General features: G+C 46.3%; 1 protein-coding gene across 2 annotated transcripts in view; it reads right to left on the bottom strand.

The window, feature by feature from the left end:
- ash1l (ash1 (absent, small, or homeotic)-like (Drosophila)) overlaps positions 1 to 12,534 on the bottom strand; it is a 31,325-nt gene extending 18,791 nt beyond the window's left edge. The window contains exons 1-4 of one of the 2 annotated variants that reach the window (XR_005694456.1): positions 12,129 to 12,532; positions 11,190 to 11,302; positions 7,165 to 7,969; positions 1,861 to 6,316 (exon numbers count right to left, since the gene is read on the bottom strand). Coding sequence is in view for 1 of the 2 variants with exons in the window: in XM_040021404.1 (XP_039877338.1) it covers positions 1,861 to 6,316; positions 7,165 to 7,770 (5,062 nt within the window). In the remaining variant the exon portion in view is untranslated. Of the gene's footprint in view, positions 1 to 1,860; positions 6,317 to 7,164; positions 7,970 to 11,189; positions 11,303 to 12,128 lie in introns of both variants that reach the window. The other variant, XM_040021404.1, reaches the window with a different exon arrangement.
- Between the last annotated feature and the right edge of the window lie 1,931 nt (positions 12,535 to 14,465).

The raw sequence follows: 14,465 nt of genomic DNA, 5'->3' as shown, positions 1-14,465 counted from the left end.
GTGTATGCATTTAGATTAAACCCTCTTTACTTCATGGTAGGGTTTTTTAAATAAGGACAATTAGCATAAAATGTGTGCCAAATCAAACATGCAGATCCATCTGCTGTGGTGACCACAATAAGGAAATAAGGAAGCACCTGAAAGTACAACATCCTCCTCCTTTACTAGAGACAGTACTGAACTGACACACAGCAGACCGCATATCACCCTGTAATATAAGGTCAGAGTGCGATGATCAGTTAATTAGCCAATCACTGAACCATATTTTTAACAGTCCAAGGTGCTGTGACACTCTTTGAATCTGCCCATCTCAACGGAAACCTCTTTCACATCTATTCACACGTCCTTTTCCAAAACATCCCTTACACTCTTTTTGCTACACGTCACTATCTCTACACCCACTACCCTGTCATTGTATATTTGTCAACTTCTGTCATTCCCCACTTGCGTTGTGTGGCAACCCAGTCCCCACCCTTGGCCTCCCCTACCTTCACAGTTCTGTCTGTGACCGCTGGGTGACCCCATCTCCTGAGCTCTAATCCAGGATTACCCTGGCTTGGTTTGAACTGCATCATGCTGCCTCAACAAGGACCTTTCGGCTTCCCATATTACTCATAGACACACGCATAAACATTAGATAATACTCACATACAGTCAGCCTACCAGTACTCATACACACGTTACAGCTCGTTAAGAGCCTCGCAGATGAAGCGAGATCTCTACCACGGCACTGTGTCTTACATCAGCAACATTAAACCAGCCCAGGTGCTGGGTGTACCGATGGATAGGACTAGGCCCCACATTCTGAGCTTTTGAGGGAAAAGACTACTAAGTATAGCACGTTAACAAAATACTCCACCCTTCTAGCAAGATGAGCCCTGGCAGAAATGCTATATCTATAACTGTGGCTAACCACACACACAAAGGAGCTAGTTTAAGCAATTATGTATGCTTTTTTTTGCCATGCTGGTAACCACTACTAAGAGCTACCAAATGTTAGAGCGTATGCACACAAGATGTTATTGTGTCTTTAAAGTGGGCTTGTTCACTAAAATAAATGACCCATCCAGCTTAGTATTTTTTTTCTTCCTAACGCTGGAGAATTGTTAATTTTCCAGTGCTGCTGTGAGGTATGGATTTGAGACTCCACTTGCTGTGCCATATGGCAACAGCTGCCTACATAAAGGAGTTAGTGCCGGATCTAAATGATTGGACACTGTGCCAGTTTTGCCAGAGCTGTCCAAAACTATAAAGCCCATCAAACAGCAGCCAATCACATTTAGACACAGAATTCACAATACAACTGCATCAGAACTATTTTAGGAAGCATGATTTTGGTGGAAAATTAACTCCTGCAACCTTTAACAATGTCACATTTAATTTGGGTCAAATGATTTTCTGTACAGAAAAGTTATCAAAGACACAAGCTTGAAAAGCTGCACAGATCATAAAGGATTTAATGGATGAAATATCCAAGAGGAGGTGAAGGCAAACTGCTCCCTGCTGCTTTAAAATATTACGTTTTTAATAACCTATGCTACAAACATGCCAAGATTATTCAAGCAAGGTATTAAGCAATTATGTTTTCCTGCCACTTTGCATTTACTTTTTTTTTTTTTGAAGCTCTGCCATAAAATTAATTTTACTATGGGGTACACTAGGAGCACATTTAATTGGAATGCCGTCCAAATACACCATCACCACCTATGATCTACATAAAGAAAAAAAAAGCAAAATAAACCACCACCAGAAATTCTCCTTTACTATAAATGTCAACTAAAGCTGAAAATGTTTTTTTGTTTAGTTTTTTTTGTTTAATTATTCCTAACCCAAACAACAGAGATTCCAAAAGTGCCTTACCCATCTCTCTCCTCTCTGCTGATGTTGAGTGTTCCTTCCTCATTGGCCGGTCCATGTGAGAGAAGCTGGAGCTCTCTGTAACTACATCAGTCTTTCTGCTCCTGCCTCCTTTCAGTGAAGTGCGGGTGATTGCTGAAGCAAACAGATTTGTACGCTTTGGAGAATCGTGGGTTTCTACATCCTCTGTGGGAGTGAGAGGCTCCTCATCCTCACTGTCCGAGCAGCCCGCTGGGTCTTCTGCCCGTCCGTCTGAGAAGGAACCCTGGCCAGGAGCCAATTGACTCCGTGACAGCTTTGAGTAGTCTGCTTCAGAGTTGCCTATTCTGAACCAGGACTCAGCTGAGTGGCCCTTTGAGCTGTTGCCCAATGCAAGCCTTGAAGGTCCGAGACAGGACATGGAGCTCTCTTTGCGCTTGTACCTTTCAGCAGATGAGGATGAGGAAGAAGAGGGGGAGTTAGCAGAGGTAGTGGCAGCTTGCTTGCTGGCACTGGTGCTGGAGGTGTCTCGTCCAAAGCGGCATCGCTGTAAAGCCTCTGCCATTCCCAAACCACTAACTCGCTCTCCTTTCCCAGATGTTCCACTGTCAGAAATCCCTGCACTAGCTCGGCTCCCTGATCCACCTCTTGCTGCTTCCTCCCTGTCATCCTCAGCACAGCGTTCTCTGTGTTTGTGTCTGTGTTTATGTTTGTGGTGCCAGTTGAAGGAGAGCTCAGAGGACATGGGTGGGTATAGGACAGGAGGCCGTCCTGCTCCCAGGTACTCCTGCCTTAGCAGCTTGTGTTTTTTCTTGTGAAACTTTGAGTGGTTCAGCAGGAGATGTGATGGGTGGTGATGATGTAAGAAAGATGTGGGGGGAGGTGGGAAAGACGGTGAGTGGTGAGTGTGATGTGATGGGGCCGTATGGGGTGACTGGTGGTGTGGGTGGGGATACAGCGCACTTGCTGGAGGATAACCTCTGTAATAGCCCAACCCCAGAGGTCCTGATGAGTAAGGAACATAGGAGGGGTGGTAGAAGCCTCCACTTGAAAGGGGGAATCCAAGTCCAGGTACAAATGGAACCTCAGACATAGACTCCCTCAGTTTGGGAGGCCGTCCACGTTTCTTCTTCATATCCGGTTTACGAACATAGTGCAACGGGTCACAGGAGTATGGTGGATGAGAGTAGAAGCTGCCAAAGTTAACCCTGAAGATTGTAGGCAGGAGGTCTCTGTGAACATAATGATGCGGAGGAGGGCCACCTGTGCCTCCTATAGCGCCAGCAGCCCTGCCACCCACCCCTGGCACTCTACTTGATCCCGCTGCTATGCCTATTCCGCTTCCGAGCCGGTGCCCTGTGGTGCGGTGAGTTATGCGTATTTCACTTAGTCGCACAACAATCTCGTCCAGCTCAGCGAGGAAGTCTGGGTCGAGCCGTCGGGAGCGTAGCTGTAAGTACTTCTTCTTGCGTTTCCTCTTCTGCCTCTTTAGCTTGTCATAGCCGGGGCAGCCATGGCTTCGGCGTTTGCATTTGTGCTTGTGTTTCTCCTTGTGTCCCACTAAGGTTGTGGCGGGAGCTGCTGGGTGAGGTCTTCGGGGATCAGGCGATGACCTTGTCCCATGGGGTGATGGAGACGGTGAAGGATGTTCCATAAGTACATTGCTGTGTCGACGCCTGCCCCTTGAGTTAATGCCCATCCCTGGACCCATAGCTGAACCCATGACCCCTGGCATTAATAATCCACCACCCATCCCAGGTGGGATGCCAATTGCACCCAAGCCACCTGCTCCTCCAGCTTTCTCACCACGGTCAGAGGTGCTGTTATTGTCTGTCCCTATACCACTGTCACTGGGCACCGTCTCCTCGCTGTGTGACTCACTCACTGGTGATGGCGTGGCTTCTTTTAGCTCACTCAGAGGGGCAGGGGAGGTGGGATGGAGTGGCCTGGGAGGGGAAAGCTTATGATAATGGTAGTGCTGCCTATAATGGTGATGGTGGTGATGATATCCACGGCAAGATGACTTTTTCTGGGAGGCTACTGGGACACCAGACGATGACATCGAGCCCATGACTGGGTTGCGAGGATTAGGAGCTGAAAAAGTTGGAGGAGGAAGCGAAAACGTGTTATGGCTATGATGGGAGTTGGAATAGTGAGAGTGACCTGCGAAGTGCACTGAGCCTGGCTCCACAAAGCTACCATCACTGATGGGACTGTGGCCTCCACTCAACTGTGAGAGGGAGGGTGAGGAAAAAACCTCTGAGGAGAGCTGGTGCTGCTGATGGGACTGTGACTGATGGGGATGAAGAGGGGAAGTGGTGTTTGGAGATATAAAGGTTTCTGAAGGTGACATTGTAGCTGAGACATTAGTTGCCACTTTTGGTTTACGGCCTCTCCTTTTACCCATGTATATTGTGCCCTTTTTACTGACATTAATTTGAGGCCCTAGTTTTCCTCCAAAAGAAGCAGCTAGGGATGACAACGACTGTGTTGCAGCTTCTGCTGTTGCAGCCATGCTACTAGTGGTGCCTTTAGGGGTGTCTTCTGACCTTGGGCCTAAAAGGATTTGACTGAGAATACGCTTCCGCTTAACGCTTTTCATCTTATTGATTTTGCCAATAATAGTTTTCATGATAAGCTGCCCATTTCCTTTGTTGCGGAATCTTTCCCCTGCTTCTGGAGCCAACGTGGGAGGCTGACCCTCCTGGGGTAAAGTAGGAGGAAGGCGCTTGGGGCGCCCACGTTTCCTAGGCATAGGTTTAGGAGGGTTTAAGTCTACCTCGGGGTGAAGAACAGGTGGGTCCTGTTCTTCTTTGGACTTCAACAAAGATGAAAAGACCTTAGAGGGTTGTAGCTTGTTAGGGGGATTCCCACGGGCCGGTGCATCAAGCCTTGGCATTTTAGACTTTGGCCTTCCTCTTTTTTTAGGCTGGGGTGGGAAGAGCTGTGACACTGAATTTTGTGACACAGGATTTGGTTTGACCTTATTTGGATTTGGGGGCCTGCCTACAGGTCTTTTAACTGGTGGCGTTGGAATTTCCAGGCTTGAAGATAAAGGCATGGTGGTTTTGTTCTCAGTGAAGAGACTGTCCGGGCTTCTCTGACTTTGGGCCTTTAGCATAACACGTGTCCAGCGGGGTTTTCTTCCCCTGCGCTTTTTAAGGGGTTTGCTGTCCTGCTCTGCTGGAGAGTCTAAGGATGAATCAGGAGAGTCATCTCTGAGAGGCGTCTGTGGGCTTTCTTCTTCTTCTTCATCATCATCATCATCATCATCATCATCATCCTCATCATCATCATCATCATCTGGCTCCAGTGGGGAAGGTGTCCTTTGTCTAATAGACTCAGTGGGACTGCTAGTCCAACCGGGTCGGTTACTATCCTGGTTGGGACTACGTTTACTTGGACTAGAACTTTTTCCCCTCTCAACTCGTACTGACTGGTTGCTTCCCCCTTTCTCTTTCCCTTCTGGCCTTCCAGTTGCTGCTGAAGGGGGGCACTTGGATAAGTCTCTGGGGATGTCCCTGTCTTGCTCTCGCTCACCTGCACTGCTTTCTTCTGCGAGGGCAGGAGACTCTCGTGCATGGTGTCCTTGTGAGGGAACAGGGGAGCCCAGGTGACTCACTGCACTCACCGTCCTCTGCTCCACCGATGATGATGAAGATGATGAAATTGGACACAATGAAGGTGACGTGGTATGGGGTAAGGAGTGAGCAGGGTGTAACGGTTGCTTAGAAATGCTACTGTTGCTGCTGTCACTGTTGCTTTCATTTGACAGGACTGTCAGGCGGTTATTGCCATAGGTGAATGCTGGGCTGTTGCTGCGACTACTGCTGTTGGTGCTGCTCATGCTGATACTGTTGTTTCCGTTGCTGCCAGCAGCTTTCCCAGTCCCATCCAAGTCCTCGTTCCTCAGCGGCGTCAGGGTGGTTGAATTTTCTAAAATACTGTCTTTGCTTCTAGACCCATATGGCCGACCAGGTGGTCTTGACACAGGAGGTGGAGGAGAAAGGTGAACCATTCTTGAATATGTGTTCCTATTGGCCAAAGCTCTGTCTCGTTGCTTGGCTGTAGGGGCCATAAAGCCTGAGCTCGGAAGAGGAGGGCTGGGATCAATCTTTGCAGGTTTGGCTGGCTTAGGGGTCTTGGATGGTGGACAAGTTGCTATTAGTTGAGCTAATTTTTCAGTGACGGTTGGCGCTCCCCAACTCTGAAGACCTTTGTCCTTATCTCTTTGACTGTCTGTGCTGTAGGTGCATTGAGGAGGCTTAACACCTTCAAGGCTGGGTTCTTTCGTTAAAGATAATGGCGGAGATGGTGAAGATGTCCGGGGGTTGGGTTGCGGAGCTGGCGCTTTCTTCCCAGAGGAATGCGTTTTGCTGTCTGGTGGAGGGCGGTGAAGGTTAAGTGGTCTCTCAGATGTGGTGGTAGCTGCTTTTGTGTCTGACTTTGAATCAGACTTGCAATCCATCTTTGGTGGACCCTGGAAGGGTGTTAGGGAGAAAAGGCAAGGGATTAATGAGAATAATAGAGATGAATAATTATTATGGTAAAGAAATAACAAACACACCACCCAAATTTCTAAATTATATATATTTTTGAATGTGGTAAACAAGCAGCAGAGGCGCAAACTAGGACTGCTTGATTTGCAATTTGAAGAAGGTAATGTACAATATTAAAGTTAAATATTATCTTTTAGATATATACAGCACCAGGTACATCATAATTAAGATGTAAGCAATCTTGCACAACATTAAGCAATATTTTAAAATAAAGCGTAAAACAGAAACTGACACACATCATGACAACACACATGGGAAGTATCAGCAGCAAGTGAATGTTACACATTCATTGGTAAGATCTTTACTCCAACGGTGCTTCACAGGCATGGCCAGAGGGGGAAGTTACCCTCAGCTCAATAACACTTATTAGGGTCAGACTGAGGACAGAGAGGGAGAGTGAGAGAAAGGGGTCATGCGGGGATGGGGGTGGAGAGTACACAGCTAGGCAGAGGACAGACGACACAGACGGAGGGTGATTGAAGGGGCCAGTGAGTGATGAATAGAGGCAAGCCAACTGAAAACTAAAGACAAAACTAAACACAATGAAAACTAAAGTAAAATTTATGCTCTGCTCTTTACTAGCGTAATAACACTGTGATTACTAGAGTAACTTTGCTGTAGACCAGTGGCTGACTAATAACATTTTAAGGAAGTAAGGTGAATGAAAATAATTATACTAGTTGTCATCACTGAATGTTTAATTTTGTTCAAAGTGGAAAATCACTGCTGAACCAAAATAAATAAAATCCACAGCATCTAGCCTCCATACCTTTTTTGCCGGAGCGTTCCCATTCATTTGGGAGGGTGTCAGGGTGGTAGTGCTGGCAGGAGGAGGAGCTAGAGGAGGTGGTGTGGGAGCTTTAGCAGTTGGGGCTGTTGAAGATGATGAGATGGGTGGTCTGTTTACACTGGGACTCTTTTCCCTCTCTTTTTCTCTGCCCTGTGAAGGACTCTGGCTCTGACTGCCCGCCCCGTCACCTGTGGCGCCTGCACGGTTTCCACGGGCATTACCTCCTCCACGACCCGTATGCCTCACAGTGGCTCTGAAAGCCGGTCGGCACACATAGTTCTCCAGGATCTTAGGAGGCTTCTTCATGCGTTTGGCCTGGAGGCCAATCTTCAGTTTGACATTGCCCTCGGACAGGCTGCTCTCTTTGATGGAGAAATGGGACTGGTCACCACCGGCACCTCCTGGCCCGCCTGTGCCTCCTGCACCAGCAGATGCGGTGGGGGTTCCCTCCTTCTCTCTGTCCCTCTTCTTTTCCTCCTCTTCTTCTTTCTTCCCACCCACTCCCTCCTTCTCTCGCTCCCCTGGGGGAGCACCGGACAGGAGAGGGGGTGGAGTTGCAGTCCTCCCTTGAATCTTCTGATCCATTAGATTGTTTGGGGGGGGTACAAGTTTATGGAGTTTAAGGAGTGGTTAATGTGGATACCAGGTAGAGTTTTTGTCTGGGGATGGGATAAGGGTGAAGGGGGGAAAGGGGGAGGGGGATAACGGTGAGGGTGAAGCTCTCCTTGCTTTGGGGGCTTCTCTCCCTTCCTCGGCTGTCCAGCCCTATTTCTCCGTCCTTCAACTGCAGGACCAAGGACAGGTAGAGGGGAGAGAAAGAAGAAAAGGGAGGGTAGAGAAGATAAAAATAAATTCCACATTAGTCACTGAAATAGAAAAACAGAAACACTGACAGTTTTAAACAGTCTTAAAATGAACGCTGGTGAAAGGCAGACAGAGAGCAACAATTTTATTATCTGTTTGGTTAGAGTGTCCTTCATCTCATCTCTGACACTTTTTATGGTGTGCTCATCCTCATAGATTATAACAATCTGTGACCTATTTACACAGCAAAGTCCCCTCTACCTCACCTCAGAAATGTAACCTTAGGAACAAGGACTTTGAATTGTCCACCTGCGATTTCCAAAGCAGATTTACTTTAGAGCAGTGGCTTCCAAACTGAGTGCCTAGAGACAGGTCAGGACAGGTGTGGTTAGGGATTTTTTTTTTTGAAAAGGAAAACAAAATTATTATTGCAGGATCATAGAAAGTGGTGAATGACAATTTTCAGTTTACTATGCCAGCGCACATCAAAAGGCCTTGACTGATGCTAAAGACAACAGCATTTGTCAGAAACGCCTGTGAAAGCCACCCGTCATATGGCTTTAACTAGACCAGGGATAGCAACAAGTCAACATAATGCCAAGCAAGCTCTAACCCAGAAATGGCAAGAACGCATCTATGACTGCATGCAAGTGTCTGTCACGGGCATGGATATAAATTAGAAGCCAGTGGAGTTTAGTCCAAAAGTAATAACATTGTAAAAATCAGGCCCCATAGTTAATTTGTCTGACAATACGATGAAAATAGTCACTCGTACCATTCCAGATAACATTAGAGGCCATTTTCTCCCTTGAAATTTTGTTTGGCTTGCTCTTTGGTGTTCCTTGGAGTCAGTAGTTGATCCCACAGCACTGCCACATCCTTCCAAGTGTTACGGAGTAAGATGCAGAATGAGCAATCCCTTAAGTGTTCTCATTAGCTGCAGTGAAAACGGGTGCCTGTGATAGTGGCAGCTCACAGCTCACACGCTAGCAGCAGAGAGCAGCATGCTTCTTAATTGTCCTCTTTGGGAGGACAGCCCAATTCAATGAAGTTGTCTACAGCTCCCCGCGGCCTCTGAGTGATTTAATGCGGATTTGCCCCCAAGCAGGTGCTTTCTCTGGGTGAAGTCATTTGGAGGCAATTCAGAACTGTGACCTCAGCACACTAGGTCTCTGGGACTAGACGAGAGGATCCAGCCGCCTTTTCCAGCCTGAGTGATCAAGCGTCAACATGCCGGCGGTTTTTCTGCATCCTACATTAGTGGAGAGCACTAAAGGAGGTACTTAATGGAGCCTCAGGAAAGTCATACAAGTCATCACATCAGTAAAGCATCACAGTAAGATGAGGGGGGAAAATGAAAACGAAATCTTCCTTGCTATAGTCTTACACCATGTTTGTTTTGGATTATGACAGTGGAAAACAGTAGTAGAGATTTTTTTTAAACCACACAGTAAACACTGCAGAATTTTTGGATTCTTGCCTGCGGTTCCCCACATGGTCCTTTCAGTGTTTACTTCAATTACTCACTCCATTTTGCCTCAAAACTGCACACTCCCCCTCGCTACACATACCACACTGAAAATCACACCTCCCACTTTTCTTTAACACTCCATCAATCTCGGTGTTCTTTCCCCCGGTTTTCTTTAAGCTTTTCCATCCTCTTCCTCCTCGATTTCGCAAACTTGGAAAGCACTGAGAACAGCACACAAACTAAAGTCACTGTGTTCCCACTTTAATCAAAAACACATTTCACCCATCACCCACCCCACCAACTCCCTTTCCCTGTGTCCTTTTTACACACAGTGACAAATGTTCTCCTCTTTCTTTTATGCTCACGGTGATGGGAGCTGCTTCCGTCGCATAACAGCAGCAATGCCAAAAATAAGCCACTTTAGTACCCAACTCTGTGGACAGCTAGTGACACAAGTCGGCAGAAAAGCCTCCCAGAGAGTCAAAACATTCCCCTCACCTCTAACAAGCTAATTCAGGTCATTTACTGGCATTCGCTCCCCTGCTGATAATCTGACACCAGGCCACATCGCTTTCTAATTTCTCATTGATCAGCCTTAACACTCAAGTGTATCATTTTCATGTCTAGCGCTGAGGTACTTTTTGTATATGTGAAGCAGTTAAACTGCACTACAGTCATTTCATTGCCATAGTCATACTGCAAAACAACTGAATAGCAACACTTGTGGTTTTGAAGGCTGATATTAGTCACGCCTGTCTGTCCTTTGCTTTTGTTTTCTGAGAAGACCAGTATGCAATGCTATGAACGCAAACAAATGCCAAAAGAAAAACGACAAGATTCAACAATCAATTTCACTCCAACAACCTAAGAAATAGCAGAGCAGGGAGGAACGTAGTAAACAACTCCTGCTCCCCCTCTCTCATTTCTTCCCCCCTTTACTCCCTCCCTCCTTTCACTCCCTCCTCACTTTTGCACACGTTGTTCATAACTGCTTATTTCCCTTTGGCCATAGCAATAGTATCCCACCCACCCACCAACCAACCCACCCCCTGCATCATTCACATGAGGGCTGGCGTCTGCCCTGAGAGCTCCCTGTCATTTCCAGAGCTCCACTGGTATTACTACAGGGCCGTGCTCAGAGGAGGGGGTGGAAGCAGGCAAATTCCTCTACTACTACAACCACCAGCACCACCACTGCCGCCGCTGCTTTGTATCACCCAGCAGCGGAAGTGCTATAGAATTGTAACAGACCGTTGCTTTAAAAAAGAAAGAAGCGGGGACAATGATTAAACTCCGTTAACTCGCTGCGACAAAGCGGAACAGAGAGGCAGGTGTCATTCACACCTGCACCGTGCAAACATCTCCCCCAGCAGCTCAGGGAAGTTCAACCAGAGGACTTCCAGTACAGCGCAAAAACATGCGTGCACTTTAATTTAGAACAAGAAGAAACATGGCTAACCAGAGCATGAGTGAGCAAACCAAATAATGTTATCTGCTTTCGGTTTCCTGTGCAGTCAACACAGCCCCTCAAGGGACCAACTCATGAGTCTGCGAACCGATCAGCCCTAATTTCCCCCGCAACTGCCCTTATCTAGTCATACTCGTAATTACTGTCTTAATACAAAAGAAACCGAGTATCTACATGCGGTTCTGCAAGCATGCTTTTGGGGTGGGAAGACGTCTACTCCTGCGTAAACAACACCTATCAATGTGCATCATTTCCACTCACCTCTGAAATAGTCCAGAAACGGTGTTCACATTATTTGGCTGTGTCCTGTCTTCTTGTGTATCAACGTGGTGGCCACATTTTCCCCCCCTTTTATTAAAATAATCTTCCAACAGCTGAAAAGCCAAAATGAAAATAAAAAAAAACATGATCAGAACAATTTAAAAAGGGCTACAGTTTAAATATATCTCAACGCTGTTGTAGGAGTATTACAAACAACCTCAAACGGAAACCACTGCACACAGCTCCTGACCACTCACTAAAATTGATCGTTAACCTTGCCGAGCTCCAAGACACAAAGTTGCTGAGTGCCAACATGCAAAGCACCCCCACTCGCTCCCCCTTAACAATTTTATTTCCACAACACTTAGCACTAACAGCCGGAGCGGTAAAGTAATAGATCGCCACTTGGAGCTTAATATAACCCCATGCATCACGAAAGTGTTGTTTATTTTGTAAAGAGTCAGCCCGTACAATCAGTCCAATAATAGACACGGGGCTACAGTCTGTATCAATGGCATTGGCAGCAGCTAACTAGCCATCTATCAGCAGCCTGTTTGAGAGCTATTTAAGCAAATTTCACTTAACTTAGACGCCGTGTAGGCAGCAAATGAATAACAAACGCCTACAGCTTTCATACAATTTGTGTAAACCGAGTGAAAGTGACACAACCCGGGACAAGTGATGTACATAATCTTGCATCTCCGTCACATTCTCGCAGGCACTCGTGTTACTACATCTCAGCTACGACGGCTAGCGATGCACTAGCAAGTGAGCTAAACCAGAAAAAAAATCTCCCAACGTTACCTCAAAGACAAACGCGCAATTAAATCTGCTTAAAAACGCGAGTAAAACAAAAACAGGGACTTATATTCCGGCGGTATAAAATAACAGATGCAGGGCTGTGTGGGTTATTTAAAAAAAAAAAAAAAAAACACTAACTGTCAACAAAATGGCGGCTGCGTTGAATCAACAGAGACCCGAAATGGATCTCCCTCTTATTTCTTCTTCCTCGGTGCCTAAATCCTTTTTTCCTCACGGCGACTGGTATCCGTAATATCTCCCGAGATGCTCCGAAATCCACTCCGACACACCATTAGCTGGGCCTGGATGTGTCAGCGCGGGCCTCTCTCGTCAATCGGGCCTCCATGTCTGCTCAGCCCGTATCGCTACTGTGTCAGTACAACACGGGCATTCTCGGTCCCTGAGAGGAGGGAGGGAGGGAAGGAGGACGGACCGAGGAGGGCGGAGGGGAGAGGAGGGGAGGTGAGGAGAGGAGAGCAAATGTCGGTTGTACGCGGTTCCTGCGGTCCCCAGTCATTGACAAAAATGACTGTGTTTCATTATTTCGCTATTTTCGGTTGCACTAGGGCGAGGGTGTGTTTGGCGGTGCGCAACAGTCAACTGTCAAATCCCGGTTTCGTGCCTCCTTTCAAGGGGTCAAGCCTATAAATAAACCATCCTGCCCTCTGTTGTCATGTTCGACTCTGATGGATTGGGCGACTAATCGATCACCCTCTGGCGTTTTTTTTTTTATCCTTTCCTTTTTTATTGCTTGTTTGGTTTTTGGCTATTACATTTTTGTATTTGTTTTTTCTGGATAATAATAAAAAGCTGATTAAATGATTTAAAACTGTCAAGAAAAATTCTTCTTTTATTTGCTTCTGTCTCACCTGATCTCTAGCATCTGCTTCTGTCACACTTCTCTGAGGTTTTCCTCTTTTCTTCCTGCCTGGCAGCTCCGCATCCCTCCTCTACACACGTCCAAACTATAACTAATATCCTCATTTATAATTTTGTCCATCCTGGCAGCTCCCAATAAAAATATTTTAGCATATTCAGCTCTGCCACTTCCTGGCTTTTTATCAGTGCAACTGTCTCCAAAGCGTACACCGTACTAGGTCTTGTAAACCTTCCCCTTCACTCTTGCCCCAAATCATCCCTGACGCCTGTCTCCACCCACTCATCCCTGCCTGCCCTCTCTTCTTCCCCTCTCTCCAGCGCTGTCCTTTGTTTTGAATGATTAACCTCAGTCATTTAATGGCATCTACCCTAACTACTAACCCTGCTCCTTGCAGCTTCACTATTACACCTCCCTCCCTCTTATTCACACACACGTATTCTGTTTTACTTCTACTTTCTTTCATTCGCTCTCTCTCCAGAACATACCTCCACCTCTCCAGGCTCTCTTCCACCTGCTCCCTACGGATCACAGTGTAGATATATATGGACAGCAGCTGTACTGGTTAGGGATTAATACATTTAATGTTGCATCTCTAATGAATACACAGCTAAGCACTGTTTGTGCTGCACTTTTAAAACCACTGCAGCTGGGCTCCCACTTGTAAGGACAGTAGCCACTGTACTAAATCATACTTATTTATATGCTTACTGACCACTTTATAAGGTGCATCTGTCCACCTGCTCATTAACCAAAAAGGTCAGCCAATAACACAGCTCAGTGCATAGGCATGTGGACTTGATCAAGATGGCCTGCAAGAGTTCAAACCAAGTATCAGAATGTGGGAGAAAGGTGATTTAAGTGGCTTTGATTGCGGTGTGGTTGTTAGTTCATGACAGGATAGTCTGAATGTTTCAGAAACTGCTGATCTACTGGGATTTTCACACACTAACATCTCTAGAGTTTACAGAGAATTGTCTGAAGAGGAGAAAATATCAAGTGAGCATAAATGTCTAGTTGATCTCAGAGGAAAATGGACAGACTGGTTTAAGCAGATAGAAAAACAACAGAAGACTCAAATTACCACTCGTTACATCAGAGGTATGCAGAAGAGCATCTCTGAACATGTTGAGCCTTGAACGGAGTACAGCAGCAGAAGACCACGCCTGTCAGCTAAGAACAGGATGCTAATACGATTCACATCAAAGGCTCAGCAAACCTGGACAACAGAAGACTGGAAAAATGTTGCCTGGTCTGAGGAGTCTCGATTTCCAACATTAGAGATACTACGGCCTCTCTGGGTGAAATTTCATGTTCTCCTCGTGCCTACATGGGTTACCTGGGAATTCCAGCTTGCTCCCATAGTCCAAACACATGCATGTTCAGTTAACTGATCGCTGCTGTTTGAAACGATATAAAGCAGGGAAAAAGCAGCTTAGATAACATTTGGGGTCTGAAACAAGTGAATGCTCATAATTTTTGCTTAATAAATGAGTCATATTAATTCATAAAAGGTGTGACAATTCCTCTGCTGTCATACACTAATAGATTGATATCTTAGACGAGCAGTTTGACTATATAATGTGACTATTTTCTGA

The sequence above is a fragment of the Simochromis diagramma genome, unplaced genomic scaffold (assembly GCF_900408965.1).
Source record: "Simochromis diagramma unplaced genomic scaffold, fSimDia1.1 OVJJ01000753.1, whole genome shotgun sequence".
Classification (NCBI taxonomy): Eukaryota; Metazoa; Chordata; class Actinopteri; order Cichliformes; family Cichlidae; genus Simochromis; species Simochromis diagramma.
The sequence above is the reverse complement of the archived record's forward strand: the minus strand, read 5'-3'. Positions and strand labels throughout refer to the sequence as shown.